At 37.4% G+C, this 21,729-nt stretch overlaps 1 protein-coding gene across 1 annotated transcript in view; it reads left to right on the top strand.

Moving 5' to 3' along the window:
- Positions 1 to 19,950, top strand: part of TMEM62 (transmembrane protein 62) — a 20,244-nt gene extending 294 nt beyond the window's left edge. Inside the window, exons 2-14 of the mRNA XM_085299882.1 lie at positions 2,970 to 3,114; positions 4,267 to 4,404; positions 5,562 to 5,607; positions 7,219 to 7,360; positions 9,455 to 9,579; positions 9,726 to 9,848; positions 10,691 to 10,846; positions 11,658 to 11,817; positions 13,555 to 13,668; positions 14,563 to 14,647; positions 16,258 to 16,362; positions 17,199 to 17,317; positions 18,354 to 19,950. Of these exons, the coding sequence (XP_085156008.1) occupies positions 2,970 to 3,114; positions 4,267 to 4,404; positions 5,562 to 5,607; positions 7,219 to 7,360; positions 9,455 to 9,579; positions 9,726 to 9,848; positions 10,691 to 10,846; positions 11,658 to 11,817; positions 13,555 to 13,668; positions 14,563 to 14,647; positions 16,258 to 16,362; positions 17,199 to 17,317; positions 18,354 to 18,680 (1,785 nt within the window). The 3' untranslated portion in view covers positions 18,681 to 19,950. The remainder of the gene's footprint in view (positions 1 to 2,969; positions 3,115 to 4,266; positions 4,405 to 5,561; positions 5,608 to 7,218; positions 7,361 to 9,454; positions 9,580 to 9,725; positions 9,849 to 10,690; positions 10,847 to 11,657; positions 11,818 to 13,554; positions 13,669 to 14,562; positions 14,648 to 16,257; positions 16,363 to 17,198; positions 17,318 to 18,353) is intronic.
- Positions 19,951 to 21,729: the final 1,779 nt, after the last annotated feature.

Genomic DNA, 21,729 nt, shown 5'->3' with positions numbered 1-21,729 from the left:
CGGGAGCGGGACTGGCCGTTAACGGGCCCTGGCGGCCGCGGCGCCTCCTGTCAGAAAACGCTCCCTTTCCCCGTCCCCCGGGCTCGCTGTGAAGCCTCAAGCGCGGCAGTTTGGCCAGGCTGCGGGACTGCCCGGACATGAGATGCGCAGGGCAGAAGCAGGCGATTAAAACTCACCTAGTTATTACAAGAGCCTATATGCGACATCAGCGCCCTATAGCTGTCATATAATAAATACCCCTGTGAAAAATCCAGGCTCTGCCCCTGCTCCCCCTTTCCTCTTCCAAGGTGCTGGGCAGTTATGTGAAAGAAGAGAAAACTGTTGCACTGATCTGTAGCATCAGAAAGCACTTGGCCACTAAAGCAGTGACATACATTAGGCTTTATGTACACAGCTTAGTTTCCAAATTAAATATCGGTGCCAGATTAACCTGGCACAGTCTCGGGAGCGGGGAATGTGCTTGAGCTGCTCTAGGTAAAACCTCTGTCTTGAGCTGCTATTTCATAAAGAGTCAACTACAACAAGATCCAGCGCCTGTGGAGCTGTGCCCACAGGCACCGTGCTCAGCTCCGCGTGTCTCCGGCTGTGCGCCACGTTCCCTCTGGTCGTGTTACCTCCAAGGAGGTCTCCCAGGGATAGATCATGGCACAGCTAATCTGAGACCTGGCTTTGCTTTTAAGTAGTTATGTTCTCTTTCAAACATGCCCTTTCACAGCTGCTTTATGGTTGACCCAACTTGGAAATTAACTAAGTGCTAAATCCAGCGTAGTGCTGGACGGTGTTGTGGGAAACAGGCTTCAGGCTCCCTGGTGACTCCACAGGTCCATCCCAGGTCACTGYCTGGATAGATCTCAAAGTGATCAGTTCCTCCCCCAGCATCTCCTGCCTTKTTTTTCCTCCCATCCACAGGACCATCTCCTCTTAAACTGAGATTTTTACAATGTCATCTTGTATGTAAGACACTTTTACCTTTCCTTCAGTAGAATATCCTTGCTAATCCATATTCGCTATCTGGTTCAATATTTCACAAGTTTACAGATGATTTTTCTCTAGTTTTCACCAGCTCGTGTATCCTATCATTTCTGTAGGCCTCAGGATTTTCCTTTGTTAATGCCTGCCTTTTCCCAGACACTTTTCTCTAGGTAAGGGAAGTGGATAGTGATTTCTTTTCATGTCTAAGTCTCTTCTAAACTGTTTTGATGAAAGTCACTTTCTATGAAGCATTCAGAGATACCAAGTTTCCACCTCGGTCTGAGGCARGAGAAGGAGAAAAGAAATGCTGTATATGGGCTTTTACCTACATTTTGTGAAATTAAGTTCCCAGCCTAGGAAGAGCATTACAAGCTTTTCACTTTGCCCATTCACTTCATTTTAATTGGGACATGTTTTGATGTATTTTTTTTAACAAAATGGGAGAAGCTCTGAAGCTCTGCTCCCAGGATCTTTGTATTTCTTGGCTTTTAGTTGTGTTAAGTTAGTCCCAGCTATGCAAAGGTCTTAGGATACTATAGCTCTTAAAACCTGTGAGAAAAGCCTTTTGAAAATCTTAAACTAGAGTTATAGTAGGAAAAAAAGTGGCAAGATTTTCACAGAAAGTCAGACCTCTCAGCCACTCTCTGCTGAAAAGTTGGGAAGAGGAGTTACATTTTCCTTAGTTATCAGCAGAACAAGACTGACAGGACTTCTTGCTCCAGAATCTTGAGASAGGAACAACAGAAGTTGTGTTTTCATTTCATTGCTGAAGAAGAATTGCAAACCCATGGGCTTAGGAGGAGCAAAATAAGATACTGTAACCTTGCCAATGAYTAAAGTAGGTTTTGTGCATTGGTTTTACTGTGCTCTTTATTAACAATGCCATGTGAATGCATCAATAGAAATGAAGTTATGATTATTTCTAAAGGTGTTTAGCTGCTTTAGCATCCAATTCTGATCTGTGGAAGAGTCCCATATAAGCAATATGGGAATTTTCCTAATTAGAATTTTTAAAATTGTATTAATGCAATGTAATCTACATATTGAAATAACTGTGGAAGTAGAAGCTACAGCATTTTATCTCCAAGATACTATACCTAGATTTTTCAAGAAGGAAAAAGCTTTACAAGAGCCAGGCTAATCAAGGCACATGTAAAAAATAATGTTATTCACTCTCAAATGATGATATGGTCTGATAGTTATGAGGATGTGCCTGTTCTCATTTAGGCATCAAATGTCATTTTTCTAAACTGAAAAGTCTAACTATTAATTTGCTTGTCTGATATGAAGGGGTTAGATTGAAGGTGTTTGCCCACAGATTTGTCCTGGACTGAGGTAAAAAGCCACAATAAAAAGAAAAATTGTACTTTTCTAACCTCTTCTTCAGTACTGCTTTTCTGATGCAAAATCTTTAATTGGTTCAGAGATAAAGAGCATTGCTTACAGTTACATATAAGGGGTCTCATTATTTCCTGGGCAAGCTGTGCATTGATGAAGGCACCTGGAACGCGAACCAAGTGCACTGATTTGTTCCATTGAAATGTATGGGGAAAATATTTGAAATCTTTCTTCCCAAATGCTGGAAGCCTCATACCAGGTACCATATCAGTTTACTTCAGGTCCTAGGTAGCTTTAACCTATTCTTGCTTTGCAGAACTACTTAGTATTCTCTCTTGCAGCAAGACTGATGTTGCGCAAGAGGTTCCCACAATTTGAAAGTCAACAGGCTGCTTAAAGCCTTCCAAACATGCAGATAACCAAGTATTTCATCCAGACTATTGCTTGCCCTTAGCTTAAGGCAACTYGATTTAAATATGATTTTAGGAATTACAGAGGAAATATCATATGCTTGCTCTGCTCTTGCACTTCCCTAGTCATCTACTTGTATTGCATGATGCATCTCTGATACTAGTGGGAATCACTATGACTGTTCTTACATTACCTTCTTTTTTATATATGGCTTTGCAGAACAACCTGGGCACTGCTAACCCTCTGCTTGGAACAGTGTTTCACTTTTATCTTTTCTGCAGGTGTCAGATATTCATATCAGTAGATTTCGGGATCCCAAGCGAGCTCCTGACTTCGAAAAATTCTGTTCTGAAACAATTGATATAATTCRGCCAGCACTTGTCCTAGCAACAGGTAGGCAATTCAGAAGTGTGAATTTCCTGTTCAATGCGTTATCAAAGGAAAAGTAAACAAGCAAAATTATAGGATACAAATTACAGTGTTAAAGACTTAAGGTATCTTAAGCAACGAAAATGGAATTGCAGCTGAAGATAGACTGCCAGTTCCAGAAGAGGCTAACAGTTAAACTCAAGAGAATTAATATATCTTAAAATTGACAGTCAGTTTAGTATGTGTTATACATAACTGAGAAATAATAATGCMATATACTATTGTTTTCCTCATATTAATCACTGCACTTTTGTTCTTACAAGCAGCCCCCTTCTTTCTGGTCCTTGCAGTAGGGATTCTAAGTCATTCTTTGTATTTGAAATGACAGAAGTGAGCCTTTGCTCTGATCGGTCATTAAAAGCCAGTTGCTCTCCTAGGTATTCTGTCTCACAATAATCTGTACTCATTTGAATAAAATTTAGCTGTGAACTAATGTACAGTTCTTATTGCTGATTTTCATTTAAACATGGCATACCAAGACAGGTGAAATAAGCTTTGTCATTTCTTTTAACAGCTTGTTCTGCTATTGAAATGGATTGGTTTTGGCAAGGAATTTGAAAAGGCTTTTAGCCCTTACAATAGGGAGGCTTTAGAATCTTGGATCTAGCCCTGGACTTTTGTTTCTACAGATAGTTATTTCTGCCTTTTTTTTTTAAGAGCTCAGAGATGGTTAGCATGCATCTTTTAACTAGCTATGCAGAGAGGTGTTAGATAGTATATGAAAAAGAAGAGRGTGGATCAGATTTATTTAGAACCTAAAATGATAGTAATGCAGAAGGTATAGAGTTTAACAAAGCCTCTGTGACAAAAATTTTTAGGCATAATGCACRAGTAATAAATTTCCTTTACTTTAGTGTCGCATTAGTAAAAGTACTGTAATGACGTGGTTGATAGATGTTGGAATAGCCAGCACATCTGATAGATACTTCTGTACTGCACTGAAACGCATTTATGTTTATAGTAACCTCTTGTACCAGATGACAGGAATGCCTAGATTTCACACAGGAGGTTTGCAGCCACTTACGCTGAGAGGCTTGAACTGCATGCTTGCCTTGCTACAGTAATTGTGTGAAATCTGTCGGCCTCTGGTTATATCTCACCTTTGTAYGTTTGCAGGTGACTTGACAGATGCTAAGACAAGAGATAAATTGGGGTCTGAGCAGGTAGAAGTAGAGTGGCAAACTTACCAGTCGATCCTGAAGAGATCAAGGGTCATGGAAAAGACCAAGTGGATAGACATCAAAGGGAATCATGGTAAGAGGGAAATGAAACAGCTTTTCCTTTTCTGAGATTACAGAACTGATTTAGGTTAAGTGAGAATATTGAGGTAAAGTGATAGTACTTATTAGAGTATTAGCAGTGGTTATAAGTTGTTAGAAGGGCTTGCCACCCAAGTGCCTGTCCTACTGAGGACACACTTTGCTTACTGGCATTAACTGGTGTTTTGGTAACAGGGAAGTATGAGTCTTCGTTTTTGGCTTCCTCCTAACAAGTGGTAGAGCGTATCTTCAGATGTTAATTTCCAGGCCATTAGTTTACAGACCCCTCATATCTTCCAATGGAAGGGCAAGTTGTAAGTTTATCCTACCAAAGAAGTGGCTTCAAGTTACATTTCACAGACCTCCCCCCACAGGTCTAAGTTAGAAAGTAGCAGGTATTCAGTAGATGAAGGAAATCTAGTTGCTTTTTAACAGAAAGAACTCATAAAAGTTTGTCCTCATTGTCACTTGTCATCATTGACACTACACTGGCTAGCTAAGCTTGTAAGCACAAACCGATGACCTATAGAGGCTATAGAAGTCAGCTATTACAGGAAAGGCAAAACTAGGAAGCATTATACTGAAGGAAAAAAAAAAGGTATATTTTGTCACACCTGTAATATTCACTCTCATTTTTCTAGAAGGCCTCTGTTACCAGTGTTTAGGGAGAGGTAGACTCCAATCTCAGTACAGACACTCCCAAGTTGCTGCCTGTTTTCCACGTGCTATTCTCTAAAGCTATTGCTACTTTATTTTCCTGAGATGAGGTTTTATTTGTATAGAATCCACCCAATCCAAAAGCTTCCAAAAGGCTTTAGCCCAACTGGAATCAACTGGCTAGCTTGTAGCCACTATCAAATTATTGTCAAATTCACTTTCCCATAACAATTTTGTCTTTGAATTGAAACTTAAATGAGAAAACTGTTCCAAATAGTTTGGTCAACTACATCAAGTAGGGAAGGTATATAATGTTTTCTCTGTACAACTGACAGGTTGCTTTTCAATTATGCAGAGTGTGTATGTTTTGTTTTAAATATAACTCATCAGTGCCTGCTGAGGCTACTTTATCTCAGCATCAGGAAATAAAAATACAGAGGACAATAATCGATTTAATCTGAAAGTTTCCTCATTTCCTTTTTCTCTCCCTTACAGATTCATTCAACATTCCACACCTGGATAGCATTCAGAATTACTACAGGTACTTTTATATGCCACACAGACAAGAGTAATATTCAAGGTCAAAATCACTAAACAGTATTCTGGCTCTGGCTTTACTTTTCACATATACACCTTTTCACTGACTTCTTTAATACCCAGGATATTTGCTTTYGCTCTCYTTGTCTTTCCCATTGCCAGATAATAGAGCAGAGTRGATTGAGAGAACAAAGAATTCTTTGCTCACACTTCTTATCTCTTATCCTTCTATGTTTTTATTGTTGCATCGATTATAAATCTTCCTTTGTCTAGGAAATGTTCTGTGAATGGGTGTTCAGTTTCCGTAGAAGAGCTGAGTGACATATTCCTGWAAAACCAGTGTTTCTGAAGAAGGCTTTTCCTCCTTAGAATAAGAAGAATAAAGAAAAAGAAAACAGCAGAAGACCACACATTTTCTGGTTTTTTTTTCTTTGCATCCAATAGGGGCTTTTCGTGAGGTATGGGTCTAAACTTTAGCWGAGCCATTTCTTCACATCTGAGTGATTTTGGAAAAGTGAAAATAGAGAAGCAAGAGGGCAGGTGATGGGTAAATAGATGTTCTCAAGAAACACACTGGAGATTCAAATRGGGACAAATAAGTCTGTAACATTGACTTTAGTTGGCTCTTTTGCTTGTACAGTACAAAGATAGCCTCAGTTACAGCTCTTGTTTAACCCCTCAATTTTCCCTGCCCTTCACATCTAAACACAAAAACTTGTCATATAATTTTAGTGGTGCTTTCAGCTTTAACTGCTTGGGGAGGACCTGGAAATCCACACTCTAATTTAGGCTTTGTATATGTGTTTGTATTTATGTGTGTCTGTGCGTGGGTGTATCCTTGTATGCAATTCGAATGAAAAATTCTGATAATACTCCATAGGTGACAGGAGATCTGGTGAGATTTACTGGAGTAAAAAGTGAAAGGGAATTGTCATATTTGCTATTGAAAAGACTTGGTGTACTATAGTGTCTCTGTTTTGGATCTTTTGAAAGGTATTGAAAAGATTCAGTATTTTTTTAGTTCAAAATCATATTCYACCAGCCAGTAGCTCAAGTGTTTAATTCTACATCAGAGTAACTTAAGAGATCCCTAGCAAAATAAAGGAGACAAGATTTGTTGTTCCTGATGTTTCTAGATAATCAAGCAAAAGTTATTTTTGAGAAATTCTTTCAGATCATCTTCAGATACCAGCAGTGAACACAGGCACAATCAACTTTTTTTTTTTTTCTTTTTAAAGGTGTTCTTTAATTAAAAGTTGTATGAAATTCTGCTATCTTGTCATCCTACTGATTTGTTTCATGTTGTGTTTATGCTGCTKACCTGTCCTTTATCTGTAAAAGACCACTGTGTTGCTCAGGGAAAATGTATTTATGCCAGCTTTTCTTTTAAACATTTATGTGCTGATCTGGTGCTTGTCTTGATAYGTGATCCATGTAACATGTTTTCTTTGAAATACAGGCTTCCATGCCATTGACTTTTAAGAGTGGACCTTACTCCAGTAGCAACGTGGAGCTAGATCTAATGGAAGAAGTCTTATATTTATCCTGCACACTTCATTATTATGTTGCTGCTACAGACTTTCCTAACAGCAATATTTCCATTTTGTTTTGGCAGGAAATACTCTGCCTGGCGTAAAGATGGCTCTTTCCATTACATCCACACCACGTCTTTTGGGAACTATTCTTTCATCTGCGTGGATGCTACCCTCAGCCCAGGCCCTAAGAGGCCCTACAATTTCTTTGGGATTTTAAACACGGTATTTTAAAAGTCTTGACATTATTTTTACTGGCATTTGTATTTCTGTTCTGTGTGGATCTCTTTCTTTGAGGTRTTTTTTATTTGTTTTTATAAAGAAGAGGTACCTGAAAGATTTGTGTTCTTCTAGAACTGTCCCTGCRTTTTTAAATTGTTATACACAGGGTTGCCTCTGTTTAGAGAAATGAACATGTCTCTTCTTAACGCGCGTGGTATCTGTGCTTTTTCTCTAAGAAATAATCCAATACAAAAACATCAAATTAGATTTTTTTTTAAGAGCACTGTGAACAGTTTCATAATTTTTAGCTATGCTTTAGTGATTATGTAAGTTCCTTACTTCTTATAAAGTTTAAAAAAAAATCCTTTCCAATTTCATTCCTTTTTGCTTTGCTGGATGTTTTCTTTATTCATATTTCAGATAGGAGGGTTGCACTAATGTTAGCAATGAAATAACACAAAAGATAACAGTATAAAAAATGTATAATTTATGAAAGTGAGGTTCTGATTTTTTGAGACCATAAAAATTTTGGTTTTGTTTTTGTTTTTTTTGTAAGAAAACATTAATGCTGATATTTAAATCAAATGTCAATTTTGGTAACAGTATTTTGCTTTTCCATAATTTTCTCTGTAGTTGATGTATATTGTTTTCAAGATACTCTCTTAAAGTGCTACCTGAAGTTAATGTGCTCTGGTAAACAGATGCTGTATTCTGCCTGAGATCACAGCCTCAGTGATACATAAAATGTTCTCCCTCTGATCTTCTCTAAAGGGATACTTGATGTTTAATTATATGTTTGTAAAGCACCTGAAGATACTTGATTAAAGGTGATCTTGGAGTGCCAAGTACAATACTGTTATTCTCATTGTTTCCCATAATCCAGACTGGGTGCAGTAGCTTTGCAGACCAATTCTCAGTGAGTTAAGATATATACTCAAATCTGGAGCGCCTGTCCTTGGCTGCAGTAAATTAAGCATTTACTTGMAGATCAGCTAGCAACAAGGGTCCAGAGGGCATCATTTGCAGTTTTTTTGCACAAAGCAAATAGTAAATTTGCCAGTAGACATTTATAACTTTGTTATAAATTAAAACTCTGCCAGGAGTTTTTTTTTTAAGTTGGATTTTTATCAGTGATTTGCTTGTATGTCTAAAGTTTCTGACAGCTATCTTGTGCAAAAATGGTTTTAAAGCCCAAATTCTTAAATACAAATGAAATATTAATTCTGCTTAATAAACCTGTTACATTAACCCAGAATAGCATGCAGAGTCCATCCTTTTTCAATATAGGTTTATTTCTGCCTCCTTTGTTCATGTGCATTTCTATGCAGGTAGGATGGGAAAGGATATTTTGGTTCTTCTCGGGATTATCCTAAAAGATGGTTTTGCAAAATTGGGCGTGAACTTGTATTTTTTTCTGGTTTTAGTTTTCATGCCTCTTCTGTAAGACTTTGAGATCTTATAGGTCCTGGGAGCTTCTATGGACACTAAGCAGTTGATTTTAAAAGATTGGAAGTCAAACAACTGAAAGAAAGAAACTTATAAGTGCTGCGTGAAGTGTTACTTTTGGTTAAGATGAACAGCAATTGCTGGTRATGTTTTCAATATTCTGCCTCATARCTCCTTCAATTAAATCCCTGAAGCATGCAGTGTACAGTTTGAGATCTGTCATGCCTACAAATGGCCTTCTAGCAACCCAAAAGATAAGTGGGGTTAATAATTGTAAATATATTTATAAGTAAATTCAAACATATTGTCTTCCACTGTAGAAATAAGCAGTAGTAAGGATAGAAACATCATTTATAAAATTCTTTGTTTATACTGCACTTACCTCTGTTCAGTTGAAAGGAATGTGTTGAATATCTTGGGGTTTTTTTGTTTTTTGTTTTTTGTTTTTTTTCCCTTAACATCTGATTTTTTGGGGATATGTTTAACCATTCCATTTGCTCATGCACAGGCTCCTGAAGCAGTCAACAGGGCATTCTCTATGGATATAAGGATAAAATTGCATTGTTACTTTTTTTTTCTGCTTTCCTTTTGCTACTCTTTCCAAATAGCTGGAATGTTTAACAGTTTTTTTCAAACACTTGCCCATTTCAGAATCAAATGAATGAGCTGTCTTTGATGGCAACAGAAAGTCTTCACAGCAATCATACTGTCTGGTTTGGCCATTATCCCACTTCAACAATCATCTCTCCAGCTCCAGGAATAAGAACATTAATGAGGTAAGATCTTAATTTCTTTCCTGCATCCTTTCAGTGTAAACTGCATTTCTTGCTTCTCTCCATAGACTTGTCTGTCAATTTTCAATTTTTTTAGAGTGGCATTTCCTTTCCCCAAAATAATCATGATTCTTCTGTTCTTTTGTTAGTTCTGCCACAGCCTATTTATGTGGGCATTTGCATACACTGGGTGGGCTGATGCCAGTGTTGCACAGTCAACACCGTCATGGCACTTTGGAACTGGAGTTGGGAGACTGGATGGATAACAGGAGGTGAGCATACCCCRTGTGGAAAAATTAATGCATGGAGCTTATCAGCTTATTCTGAGATTCCCTTTTATCATGTGTGGAGAATTTGAGAGCACTATTAGGCCTGTCTTAACTGGTTATTACTATTAATGTTTTTGAAAACTACCTTTGAGTGTAAGTTTGGGAATTTTTCCCCATACCAGCAGTGTGCTAATAAATTATGTAAAATAATTTTTGATTCATTCTTGATATTTAGAAATTAAAAAGAGGACATTTAAATRTCCAATTAATATGCTTTTAATAATCAAAATAGGCAAGCAGATTGTAATAAAAAAAATGAGTATCTGTACTTTAAAATATTCATGTTCTGCACCAGCTGTAGGAACTTTAGAAACAAAAACAGTCTGCTTGAGAAATGTCATTTTGGCAACAGATTAAGCAGTGTCTAATGCTGCAAGGAATGTGTGATCCAGTTAATTAATATATTCTGCAGTATTCTAGAGAAAGATACATATATGCAGGAGCCATCACACTGAGGTCTTTGTCCATGACTAGCATATCTACCCAAATGCTGTTATAATATACATGACATTTGAATTTTGCCATAATATTCATCTAGCTGATTCRTGTACAAATCAGAGCAGATCTTGAAATTTGGAATTTTGAGTGGTGCTTCAGCAGTTTAGAATCAAAATGAACCTGCACAGAGGTAGCCTTCTGTTCAGTTAATGCAGGATCAGTTAATACAGAATCAAGTGCAGAATAGAGCAAATGGAAAATAAGTCAAATCAGTTCTATTTAGGAACTTGAGAGGAGCTATGTATGCAGGAATTGGTATTAACAAAATTATCTTGCTCTCATCTCAGGTACCGAATCCTTGCATTTGATCATGACCTCCTTAGCTTTGCAGATCTTAACTTTGAAGAATGGCCTGTARTTCTCATCACCAATCCCAAATCTTTCCTTTATAGCAGCGCTGCTCATGAACCACTAGAAAAAATTCTTTACTCAACTCATATCAGGTATCCTGTAACGTTCTGATTTCACCATGTTTGAGTAGCTGAGTTTTTTTTTTCTTCCTTAGTTGTAGTGTACCTCTGTATGTATGTGTGTTTGTGCATATATCTATAATATATATTTATTTTATTTGTATATATATATTTATAAAAAATGTGTTTGTAGTTCTCAGAATTCAGTTTTCTCCAGAAGATGGTTCCTGAGAGCTCACTTTATACCATATCTGTGATAAAAGTAGATTATATAGCACTGAGTTTATTTTTGTCTTTTTTGTCTGAAAGCTAGTAGAGTAAGATCTGTAATATCAAGCTTGCATTCTATTCCATTTCTCATTAATTCATTTACAAAGACTGAGAGGTTATGCTCTGACTAATAAAAAGTATAAAAAGGACTTTGGAGAGAGACTGGCAATTTTTAGTGAAAATATCTACAACTATTTGATTTTATGTCTGCATGTGCACATGAGAATGCATTCTGCACGTTACCAAATGTTTTGACAACAAGAGTTCACTTTGTTTTGTTTTGGGAGGGCTAAGATTATTTCTGCCAAGACCTGAGGATCCCTGCCACAGTTTTGCMAGTTCCACAGCCCAGTTTTCTACCCTGTTCTTCTGCATAATGTTACATGGAACTTCTTTTTTTAACTGTAGGAAAGAGCTACTGTGTTATCATTTTTCTACAGATATCTCAGCATTTTCATTTCTAACCCTTTTGAGCTCTTACCTAGAAAGTAACATAATCTTTAGGGACTTCTCTTCAAAGACTGATGAGAAATCTGCAAGTCCTGTAACAAATTTGTTTATATTCCCTCCTTAGAATTCTGGCCTTCTCTCCTTCTTTCATTACCTCTGTCAAAGTCTGTATAGATGGAGTTCACTTGGGGAATGCTCATCAGGCATCTGGCCCTCTCTACACACTGAAGTGGAGCCCRCAAAACTACAGTGAAGGGTTCCATCACATAGAGGTGACTGTCCAGGTGAGATGAGCATTGGCACTCTACACTGAATCTTTATATTGTCATGTCTGCTGTATCAGCTTGCTGTATCACATAACTAGGGACAATATTTCATACTTGTCTCATTGATTAGAGCAATTAATGGGTTTATTAAATGAAAAGAGATGGACTGCCTAGCACTGAAACATTAATAAAGTATGTGAGTAAATGAAAAATACTTATTTTTCATGGAAAATATAATAAGATAATACAGAAGAGCAAGTAACTGGTCAAAAATTAATTTGATTAGCAGGTAACAATCAACTTTTAAGGTTGTCTTGAAAAGATAGGCTTGGTGAAGGAAAATATAAAGTAACATCATGTTATTAGTTTAGAACGCCTGGATCAAGTTGATTTTGGAGATGAGAATGCTTTATTTGATTGTTTGAAGTTCTTCTCTTGATCTTTTATAGGCTGACAGTGAACATGGTTTATGTTTTCCAGAACACCAGACTTACTGATATTAGGGTGCTTGAGTGAAAAAACATTTTGCAGTGAACACTTCTGCTGTTGCAACTGTGTTTTATTTTTGTGCTTTCAAGTGGCCTTAAAAGAACCCAGTGAGACTCTTCTAACATTCTGTTTATTTGCACAACAGTAATGGGAAAATCAGCTTTGTCCTTCCAGGTAGAATCCAGCCAGGTTGCGTTTCTCTCAGGACAAGGATGATAATACACTTTCCCACCACCACCCCATTTTCCCTCCCTCCCCACCCCCAGTGGCCTTTCTGTACTGTCAATGTTCTGTCTTTTAGCCTGTGTTATGCTATTTAGGAAAGCTACATTTTGTAGCTGTGGGGTTTGGGTTTTTTTGTTGATGAAGAAAAACTCAAAACTGAATAATATTTSAAGAGGGTTATATAGGCCTGCATAGCAATAGTTAGCTATTAGCACTACAAATATGTTTGTTATATTATAGGTTACTCAAAGAGATTTTTAAAAAATTCATTTCTTTTCTTCTCCAGTCATAAATTAATAGTACATCCAGTAACTGCATRGTTTTCAGAAAGAGAAAGGGATGCAGCTTTAATTTGAATTAATTACCTGCAAAAGATATGAATACTCAATTGCTGCACATTGTTTCTGGCATTGTCCAAATATTATTGTCTCAGCTGTAGTCACACTAGACATACTGAATCCTTTCATACAAATATTAGTTTATTTTGTCCTGGGAGAAAAGGTACCGTTGTTACACAAGCACAGACAAATACCAAGGAATTCTATTAAATAAATATGTAGAAGTTGGGCRTGAAAGTGCGCTGCTTGATTGCAAATTGAAAGGAGTAATGTGTCAGTTATAATGTAACTAATGAATATGCCAGAAGTGAAGCGCTACAAAGCCTCAAAATGTTTTTGAGACATGATATTACCTAGAACTGAGTTTTTGGAAAACAAGTGTTGGCTGTGGCCGGTAAATAGTCACGGTCTTCCACAAATTGTTCAGTCTCTGAAAAGGTCCCCTTCCTATGCAGCACTTTCAGATTATAATCTAACAATCCCAAAGTTACTTGAACTACAAAATTGTCATTAAGTAATACTCCATAAGCAGATGTATTTARTATAGCAGTATGCCAGCTGCACATGTAACAATCAAATCTTTCCAGAAAAATTATGTTAGCTAGCTACTTTAACTTGATACTTTGTGTCATTTTTGAAATATATTACTTTAGCACAACTGGTTCCTTTTTTTCACCCCTTCTCCCATTTTATTTCCATCTAGGATGCCTCAGGAAGAATTAGCACTCAAAGCCATATATTTGCTATGGAAGAAAAACGCTCTCTTAAATTTGGCTTTTGGCCATCTCTTATTCTTCTTACAGACCACTATGTTCTAGTAAGTACTTTCAGCAAACCAGCTGTCATTGCATTCTTGCTTTCCCCAGAGACTGCAGGAGGCATTTCCCTGATTTATAGCAGATTAGAATGCACTGTGATTTGTTCAGGTATTATTCCTGTGGAACTTCACAAATATTTCAAGTTTCTTTTTTTGCAAGTTGCACTCCTCAAATGTGAATGTGCAGCAATGGTTCATGCAAACAGTTGACCTGGACTTAGTCATGCCTGTCCATTTTGGGCATAGGCACATGCACATTTTGTGCAAGCAAGAAATGGAAAAGAAGCTAGGTAGTAGAAAAAAGAAACATTAAATCAAAGAAAACATCACTGTAATTTATTTTAATGGACACTGGTAAATGCAGTTATGGCTAGCTATGGCTAGTTTTGGCTAGCTGAATGGGAATTTTGCTTCTTTTTTGCTAGAACTAGCCATAATGTCAGCAGCTGATGTGAAACTTTTTCGTGCATTTGCAGTTACCCACCGTCATCCATGAATTCAAGATTCACTTGCATGTCCAACAGCTTAGAAACCTAAGTAAATTTATTCATCTTCCATTTTGAAATTTGCTTTCTAGTTTGCTTCTTAGTGAAACTTAAGTTTACAGATGTCTGARTAATATGCAAATTATTGTAAACGTATTACCAGAATAAGGGTATTTCCCATATGAAATTACTTCTGACTGAAACCAGAATGAACCTGAATTAACTGTTATGTTCCAGGGCTTCCTGCTGCTGAAGTTGTATGCTTGTTTYTTCAGTGGGGTGAAACCATGAAACTTTGAATGTGTGTTTCGGTTAAAAATCTTTGTTGTTATTCTGCTGATGTCCATAAGGCAGGCTCAAAGGCAGCTACTACTCTGGAGCTGGCTTAGAGTTAAAACTGTCTTTTCAGGCCCGTGTGCTCTTTGGGTTGATTGTGTTGATTCAGATCGCCTTGCTTGTAATCTTCAGATACCTCCAAAAACCAKCCCTCAAAGGTATGAACCAGTGTTTGCCTGTATTTTTAGAGGATCTGATCATTGCAGACCTATTTTCTATTTATCTGTATGCCAAAAATACAAATAATTACACTGTTGTGCACTAAATATATATTGCATCTAGTAAGTATCATGGGTTCAGATTAGGTTCTCAGAAACTGCTGTTTTATTTTTAGGAGAGCCTGTAAAACCTCCAGTACATTGAATAAAATCAATTAAAAACTTAGGACTTGATCACATATCTTTGTTTAAACAAAAACTCAATTAACTGAAGACTCAATGGCTTCATTTTGTTTTTTTCTCTCTAAAAAATCCTGCATKTAGGGAAAGAATTGTTTTATTTTGTATCGGTTTTGGATAAGTGTGCTTGTTTTGTTACTGCTAGTACAGATTTTTTTTTTCATTACTGTCAGCTGAGTGGGGAAACAGATTTCCTGCTACAAAAATAATTTTTGTTAGTTTTTGCAAACAGCATGACGGGTTCTCAGAAATGTTATTTTCAGAAATAATACTTAGATCATGTCTCTCTTGAGACATTATCTARCTTGGTAATTTGTTCATGATAAATCCAGTAAGTGAAAATTAATACTCTTAAGCTTTTGATGTTTATCCTTTAAACAACTGTTTGTTTACACCTTACTGATGAGATTATTCTGGAAGCCACCTCCCTTCCTATTCATGTCAGTGTAGGTCCCTTGCTTTACACCCATAATCACGTAGCATCCTAAGGTAATTACATCAGCTGATAAAATAGAAGAATAATAGATTTTCAATTGCCTTTACGGAATTCAGGAGCCATAAATGAAAAGAGCTAGCACTTTTTGATCAGCTAGGTCCCTGCAGACCTTCATGAATGTTTCACAAATTAGTGAGGAAATTTCTTAGAGCTGTTGACTTCCAGAAGTCAAGCCTGTCCTCTGGGACTTAATGCTCTGTGAGAAGAGCAGCCATGTAGTAGGTCAGGTTCCCAAGGCTAAGTTTTATTGGAAGGCTCTATGGATCTCGATCTATGAATTGCCTGCTTTTGTTAGAGAATGAACATCATTTGTTTTACTAACATGACAAGCTTCTCAGACTGTTGCCATCCTAACAGCTAGCCTTCATTTTAGCTAAGTTTCAGTCAGATTTCATCAAGTACCAAGCAGCTCTACTCAAAGAAAACCCGCTTAATCTAGTTCGTGCTGACCTGCGTGTTTTAGGGTTACACAGTTACTGTTCTGAGTCCTGTGCTTTTCATTCAGTATTAACATTCTCCATATTTTTCATTCTATCTAACTTAATTTTCTGGGTATAGAAAGGTCATTCAGGTGTATTTGCATATTTGCATACAGTAAGTATACTCATTTAGAACAGCAGCTTTTTCTTGCTCCTGTTTTCAGCATAGAATTATTATATTTATCAGAATCTTATTTTGTTATTGCAGTAATAACAGAAATGTTTTCCCTTGCATTTGTGCTGTAGACACACCAAATATTATTTCTGTATTTCTTATTTAATAGACCAAGTAAATAATGTGCAGATTTGTTTTAGGAAGACAAATATTTTGTATATATATGTATCTGCTGCAGCCTTAATTAAGTGTATTTTTCTTAAATGTTGCCTCTATTTAGAACGGCCAGGATTACTGAGTTTGACCTCATTTTCCCTTCATGTCTTCAGTAAAACGAATACCTTTTATTACTCAATTCTGGTTCTGAATTTATACACCATTCTAGGTAAGTAGCTTAGAATACTGGAGAACATAAATTAGTATTTTAAAATTATACTTCAGATTCTGATGAAGAAGAGACTTGTGAAATCTTGAACAATGGGGGAAAGTTACTTAAGTTACAAAATCAATTTGAAAAGATAAAAATTAATATCCACGGTGACTAAGTGTTTGTTTTCAAGTGAGCTTGATTTAAAATCCCTAAAATGAGTTAAATTATTAAATTACTCTGAAACAAAAGTGAGTATTTTAAAGTTTAATTGAGTTTTACTTCTTGCTTGAATAAGATCTGGTTGTACCTTGGTATGACATGAGTATGTGCAATAGACATTTCACATGACAAGTTTCTAAGACTTCTTAGCTTTGATATTGCAAACTTTATTTTTCTCTGAAAATATGTTACTAAAATAGCTACTTCCTTGGAAATCAGGACTATACTTAAAACAGATAGTGCACTCTGTCCATTTTCACTTGTAATCTGAGCTGAGATTGTTTATGACCTAGTCTTTCGTATGTTTTATTTTAATTCTGGGGAAAGGCCACCATTTGAAAGGCTCTTTTCACTTCTCTTATCAAGAGAATGCTGTCTGTGGTGTCAAGATTGTAACAGAGCTGAAATTAGCTTAAAGCTATTTTCATTGCGTGGCAYGAATCATTGATGGACCATGCCGTTTTTTCATCGGGAATGTTCGTTGGATTGTTCAGGATCAAAACATTAGGTTTATTACTAGACAAGCAATAGATAAGTATTTCCACAGTTGACCAGTCTGTGCTCAGCAAAAGAGGGCCATCTATATATTTTATTTTCTGAGGGTACTTTGTGTTTGTTTTCCTCTCTTTCAGGACCATGGTTTGTAGGTGAACTGATAGATGGCCAGATGGGGGCCTGTTTTTCCTTTGGGGTGTTTGTTGGTGGTCACTTCTTACAGGGCAGTCTGACATTTGTTGTAGGGATCTTACAGGTAAGTATTTAAAGATTAATGCTGACAACTACTTTCTTCTGGGAAACTTTTTTTGAACTTCTTATAGTTTTACAAAGGAAGGAGTCTTGGAAAGTTAAAAAAAGATTAGAGGCCATGCCTGACCATGACAGCTTTTTCTCATCCTCCTTGAAATTTAAAGGGCAGAAGGGAAGGACATTGTAYGTGTGTTTCTCGCACTTACGTTTTCTTCTGTTTGACATTGCTTTGAACTCCCTGGATGTCTGGATTGGAGTCTGTCTCTTTCTATCTAAAATTTCTGCCCTCAGCTCACACATAGGCAGCAGTGATTTAGCAAGGAGATTGAGTGGCCAGGGCTCCTCATGTGCACTAGATAACCCTTCAGATCAGGTCAGTAGGTGTCACTCTTTGAGTAGATGTGAGTCTAGTTTTCCCATCAGTCTGACCTGGTTGCCCTCTAGTTTTCCTAGCTGTCATTAGTCTGAAAGAGAGGGAGAGGGTGTAGTTTCTTGGCATATCACAGAATCATAGAACGGTAAGGTTGGAAGGGACCTCTGGAGATCATCTAGTCCAACCCTTWGCRTAGCCCATATGGGGATTGAACCCATGACCTTGGCATTAGCAGCACYACGCTCTAACCAACTGAGCTAATAATCCAGAGTAAGACCAGTATTGCCCCTGTTATGATCCCTCCCTTGTGRCAGTCTAGCACTTGTCTGACAAAACAGTGGGCTGTGTCAGAAAGCTAAACTGAGAGAAGAGCCTTCCTTTTTTGCTGAGTTAGGTTTTTGTCAAGTTTAGCTCCCTGAAGTATCAGGGTGCCACTCCCTGCAAGGGAGTGGGCAGGAATGGCTGRCCTGGGATTGGGGTGGGAACAACTGCAAATTTCATCAGTGACACTCTTGGAAATGCATCCTAAGATTCCAACTCTGGGAATTGCACTTAGTCCTTAGAATGGTACAGTTGTAGGTGCTCTTATCTTCCTATGCTCTGGTGTACATTACTTGGAACATTTGGCTTGCTCAGTGTCTTATTTTGCTCTACTCTTCTTTTTCAGATGCTGTTTTTCAATCTGCCGTTGATGGCCTACCTGTGCTGGTGCCTGTTGCTGCGGTGCCAGGGTTACAGCTTCCATTCTCACATCCGTCGCATCCGACGCCTCTTGACCGTGCTGGTTCACCTGGCCATGGCACTCCTGCTGCTCTGGCAGGTCTATTCTTGCTATTTCCTGCAGCGAACCTATGGGACACTGGCTTTCTTCCTCTCCCCCATGAGAACGTGGCTGGTAGCACTGACCTCAGCTCTGATTTATAAAACTTGGACATTGAAGTCTTCTGAGCTCAGAACTTACATGGTAGAAATGAAAAACTGTCAGAGCTCCTGAAACAGTCTGAATATTCAGAGTTCTTTGACTTAAAACTGTGAAGCCACAACCTGTAGGTCTGTGTTGCTGAAATTCCATACAGCCCAACTATTAAATGGTAAGATCTGAAGCTGTATCTGAATTGATACAGAACTGTATAATAAATAGTAAATGTATAATAATATATATTATACATTTTTATTTTATTATACAATATGTTATACAGTAAACCATAATAAAAAACAAACCCCTATCTATTATGGGGCGTTCATTATACAAAGCAGATAGATTTGTCTGTGTGGATCACAAATGGAAATGTTTGCTCCTTAGCATGGAAAAATCTTCTCTTTATAATGGAAAAGTCTTTTTAATTTATTAAATTACTGATTTTTATGATGCTGGAAAAATGGGCATAGATCTTGATAATGAGTTCCAGAATCTGCACCTCTCTTTACTTTTGAGATTTACATATGTTTCTATACGACTGACTAGTCTTTATGACATGGATGTCTAGTCTTTATGGATTATGAATTAATGATCATTGCAGAGGTGCTGTGGTGCTTTCATTGTTAGCATCCTGAGCTTATAGTCTTCTTTTTCAGTCCCTAATACTATATACCAGCAGTTTATAGGTGTCAGGTGTGTATAGATGTATTTGTGTGTGCGTTTGTTTACCTGAGCCATGGCCTATTGCTCTTATTCTGAGAGTGTTGATTAATGAACATGTTCTCTGGAGGGAAATAGTTACCTGTTTTCCACTGTTGAGGTTGCTGAGTTTTCCACATTTGACCAGTAAAAGAGCAGCGAATTATCAGTGTTGCAGGGATTTCCAGCTGTAGTCACAATTCAGCTTTAAAGCAATGAGTGGAGACAATGTCCTCATATAGTGTAATGGCTATAATGTCTGTTATAATTGAGGAGGTCAGGGCTATGTTTCTTGGCCTTAGTCAAACTTGCCAAAGAGTGACCTAGAAAAACTCATCTCTTCATTTTCATTTTTTCTGCATCTAAAAATGGTAAAACTTCATGATCCAGAGCCAAGAGAGTTGAGGCGTCTTTACTAATTGCAGATGCCCTGTGCCCCTCTTTTCTGCTCCTCTGGGAAATGAGAGGATATACTGGTATACCACTGCAAAACTTGTGTTCCCAATTCTAATGCCAGTTTTTTGCTGTAGTCATACTTCAGGTCATTGCTAAGCTTCCTGCCTCAGTTTTCCTATCTGTAAAGTAAGGAGGACACTGGCCTGCTTCACAACTGCTGTGAGTGGAACATTAAAAATATTTTAAGTAATTCTACAGTAACTTTTTTATGGCTCTTCAAGAAAAAGGAAGAATAACTATGGCCCCTCAGAAAAGCTGGAGTAAATTTAGTAGAACATGTAGAAAAATAATAAATTGAATTGGAGCAAAATAATAATTATAACTAAGGCTAAAGATATTTCTAAAAAGTGACAGTTTTCCCATCTTTGAATTCTTGTTTCACAACGATTGACAATATAATAGGAAAAAGAGAGTAACAGCTCTCACTTGCATAAATGAAATACTCCGTTACGAGAATACGCTGCTTACCACAGAATGTCACTTGCTGCTGCACAAATGTGTTTTGCACAACTGTTAAGAAAAATCTAAACGGCGGGCACATTTACTTATAAGAAGCAATAGCGACAATCTAATGATAAATCAGGCACTTCGCAACGCTCCTAGAAATGAAACTGCTTTTAGCTGATCATGGAGGGCAAGAAGCAGTGATAAAATGTTTCATGTGTATACTCTGTGACAAACCCCTTTCTGAGATGAGGCTGACATTTGTTGTTAACTGTGGCGGTTGATTACAATGTARTCAAATCCTTATAGAATTACCTTCCTGTCTGTCAAATATTTACTCTTGGCTCYATGGGATGTGTTTCATAGATGGATAGGACTCTGTTAAGAACTTCCTACTCCTACTCTTAGTGTGTTGAGAAAGGTGCTCTTTAAGTTGAAAGCAATATACGTCATTTCCATAGGGGTGTAATCCCTGGCTCCAAGGACCCAAATAAGAATCACATGCTGTGAAATGGGGTTGATGTGTGCATTAAATATGTGTGTGGGAAATATTGAAGAAATTTTGAGAGAAAGTGAGATGAGCAGGATCGTCCACCTGCTCCAATGTCATAGTGAAGAGCACAGTGCAGAAACTTAGAACTCTGCCCCGAATCGGAGGCTCCTCTTAGCTGATGCACTACAGGTAACGGCTATTGCAGTTTTCTGTTGGCTGACAAAAGTGAAAGTTAATCTTGTCTCATGTTAATTTGAATTTCCTCCTCCTTGCCTTAAACCCYTTTCCAGTTTACTGAAACTTCAGTAGGAAGATGTTAACTTTGCTGCTTGAGTGGTACATTCATAACACAGGAAGACTCCATTTATTTACCAATACCTTTTTAAAAACCTAAGCTGTTCTTTAATAGGATAAAGGACAGAGATGCATGAAATAAGCAAAGAAAGGGGCAAATCATGGCCGTGCTGCTAAAGTACTTTACCTAGTGCTGGCAGATATTACTACCATGTGTGACAAATCTATCTTTCATAGTATAAATGCTTCTGTTGCAATATTCTACTGGATATTTTTGTAATCTGCATGGAGAAGAGTCCTTTAAAATATTTATTTTCCATTTGAAACTACCTTGAAAGGGTACTTGAAATTATTTTTTTTTTTGAAAGAAAAAAATGAGATTGCTTTTCAAATACATCCTTTTTAATAGTCTTTTAGAAAAAGCATGTGAAATTGCTTATCATGCTGCTGTTTGTTTATGGGGAGAGATTTTTCTATAATCAGTGAACTACATGCACGATGCTGTGAAAAGTGCAAAATAAAGTAGGAAAAACAGACAAGATTCTTTCACCTGAATTACCCCCAGTGCTCTGAGGGCTGACCAAAATTTGCAGAAGGAAGTTCCCAGGAGCATGCCATTGCCAGGCGTAATTTCCTGTAATTGTCATTAGCGAAGGTCTCTGCAGCCCGATGACAAGGTCTTGGCATTCACTGCAGAGCAGTGAGAGGAGGAAAGAGAAAGAGGCTTTTCATGCACTT

The sequence above is a fragment of the Rhea americana genome, unplaced genomic scaffold, assembly GCF_003343005.1.
Source record: "Rhea americana isolate MKP2758 unplaced genomic scaffold, rheAme1 scaffold_155, whole genome shotgun sequence".
Lineage (NCBI taxonomy): Eukaryota > Metazoa > Chordata > Aves > Rheiformes > Rheidae > Rhea > Rhea americana.
This window is presented reverse-complemented; position numbering and strand designations above follow the sequence as displayed.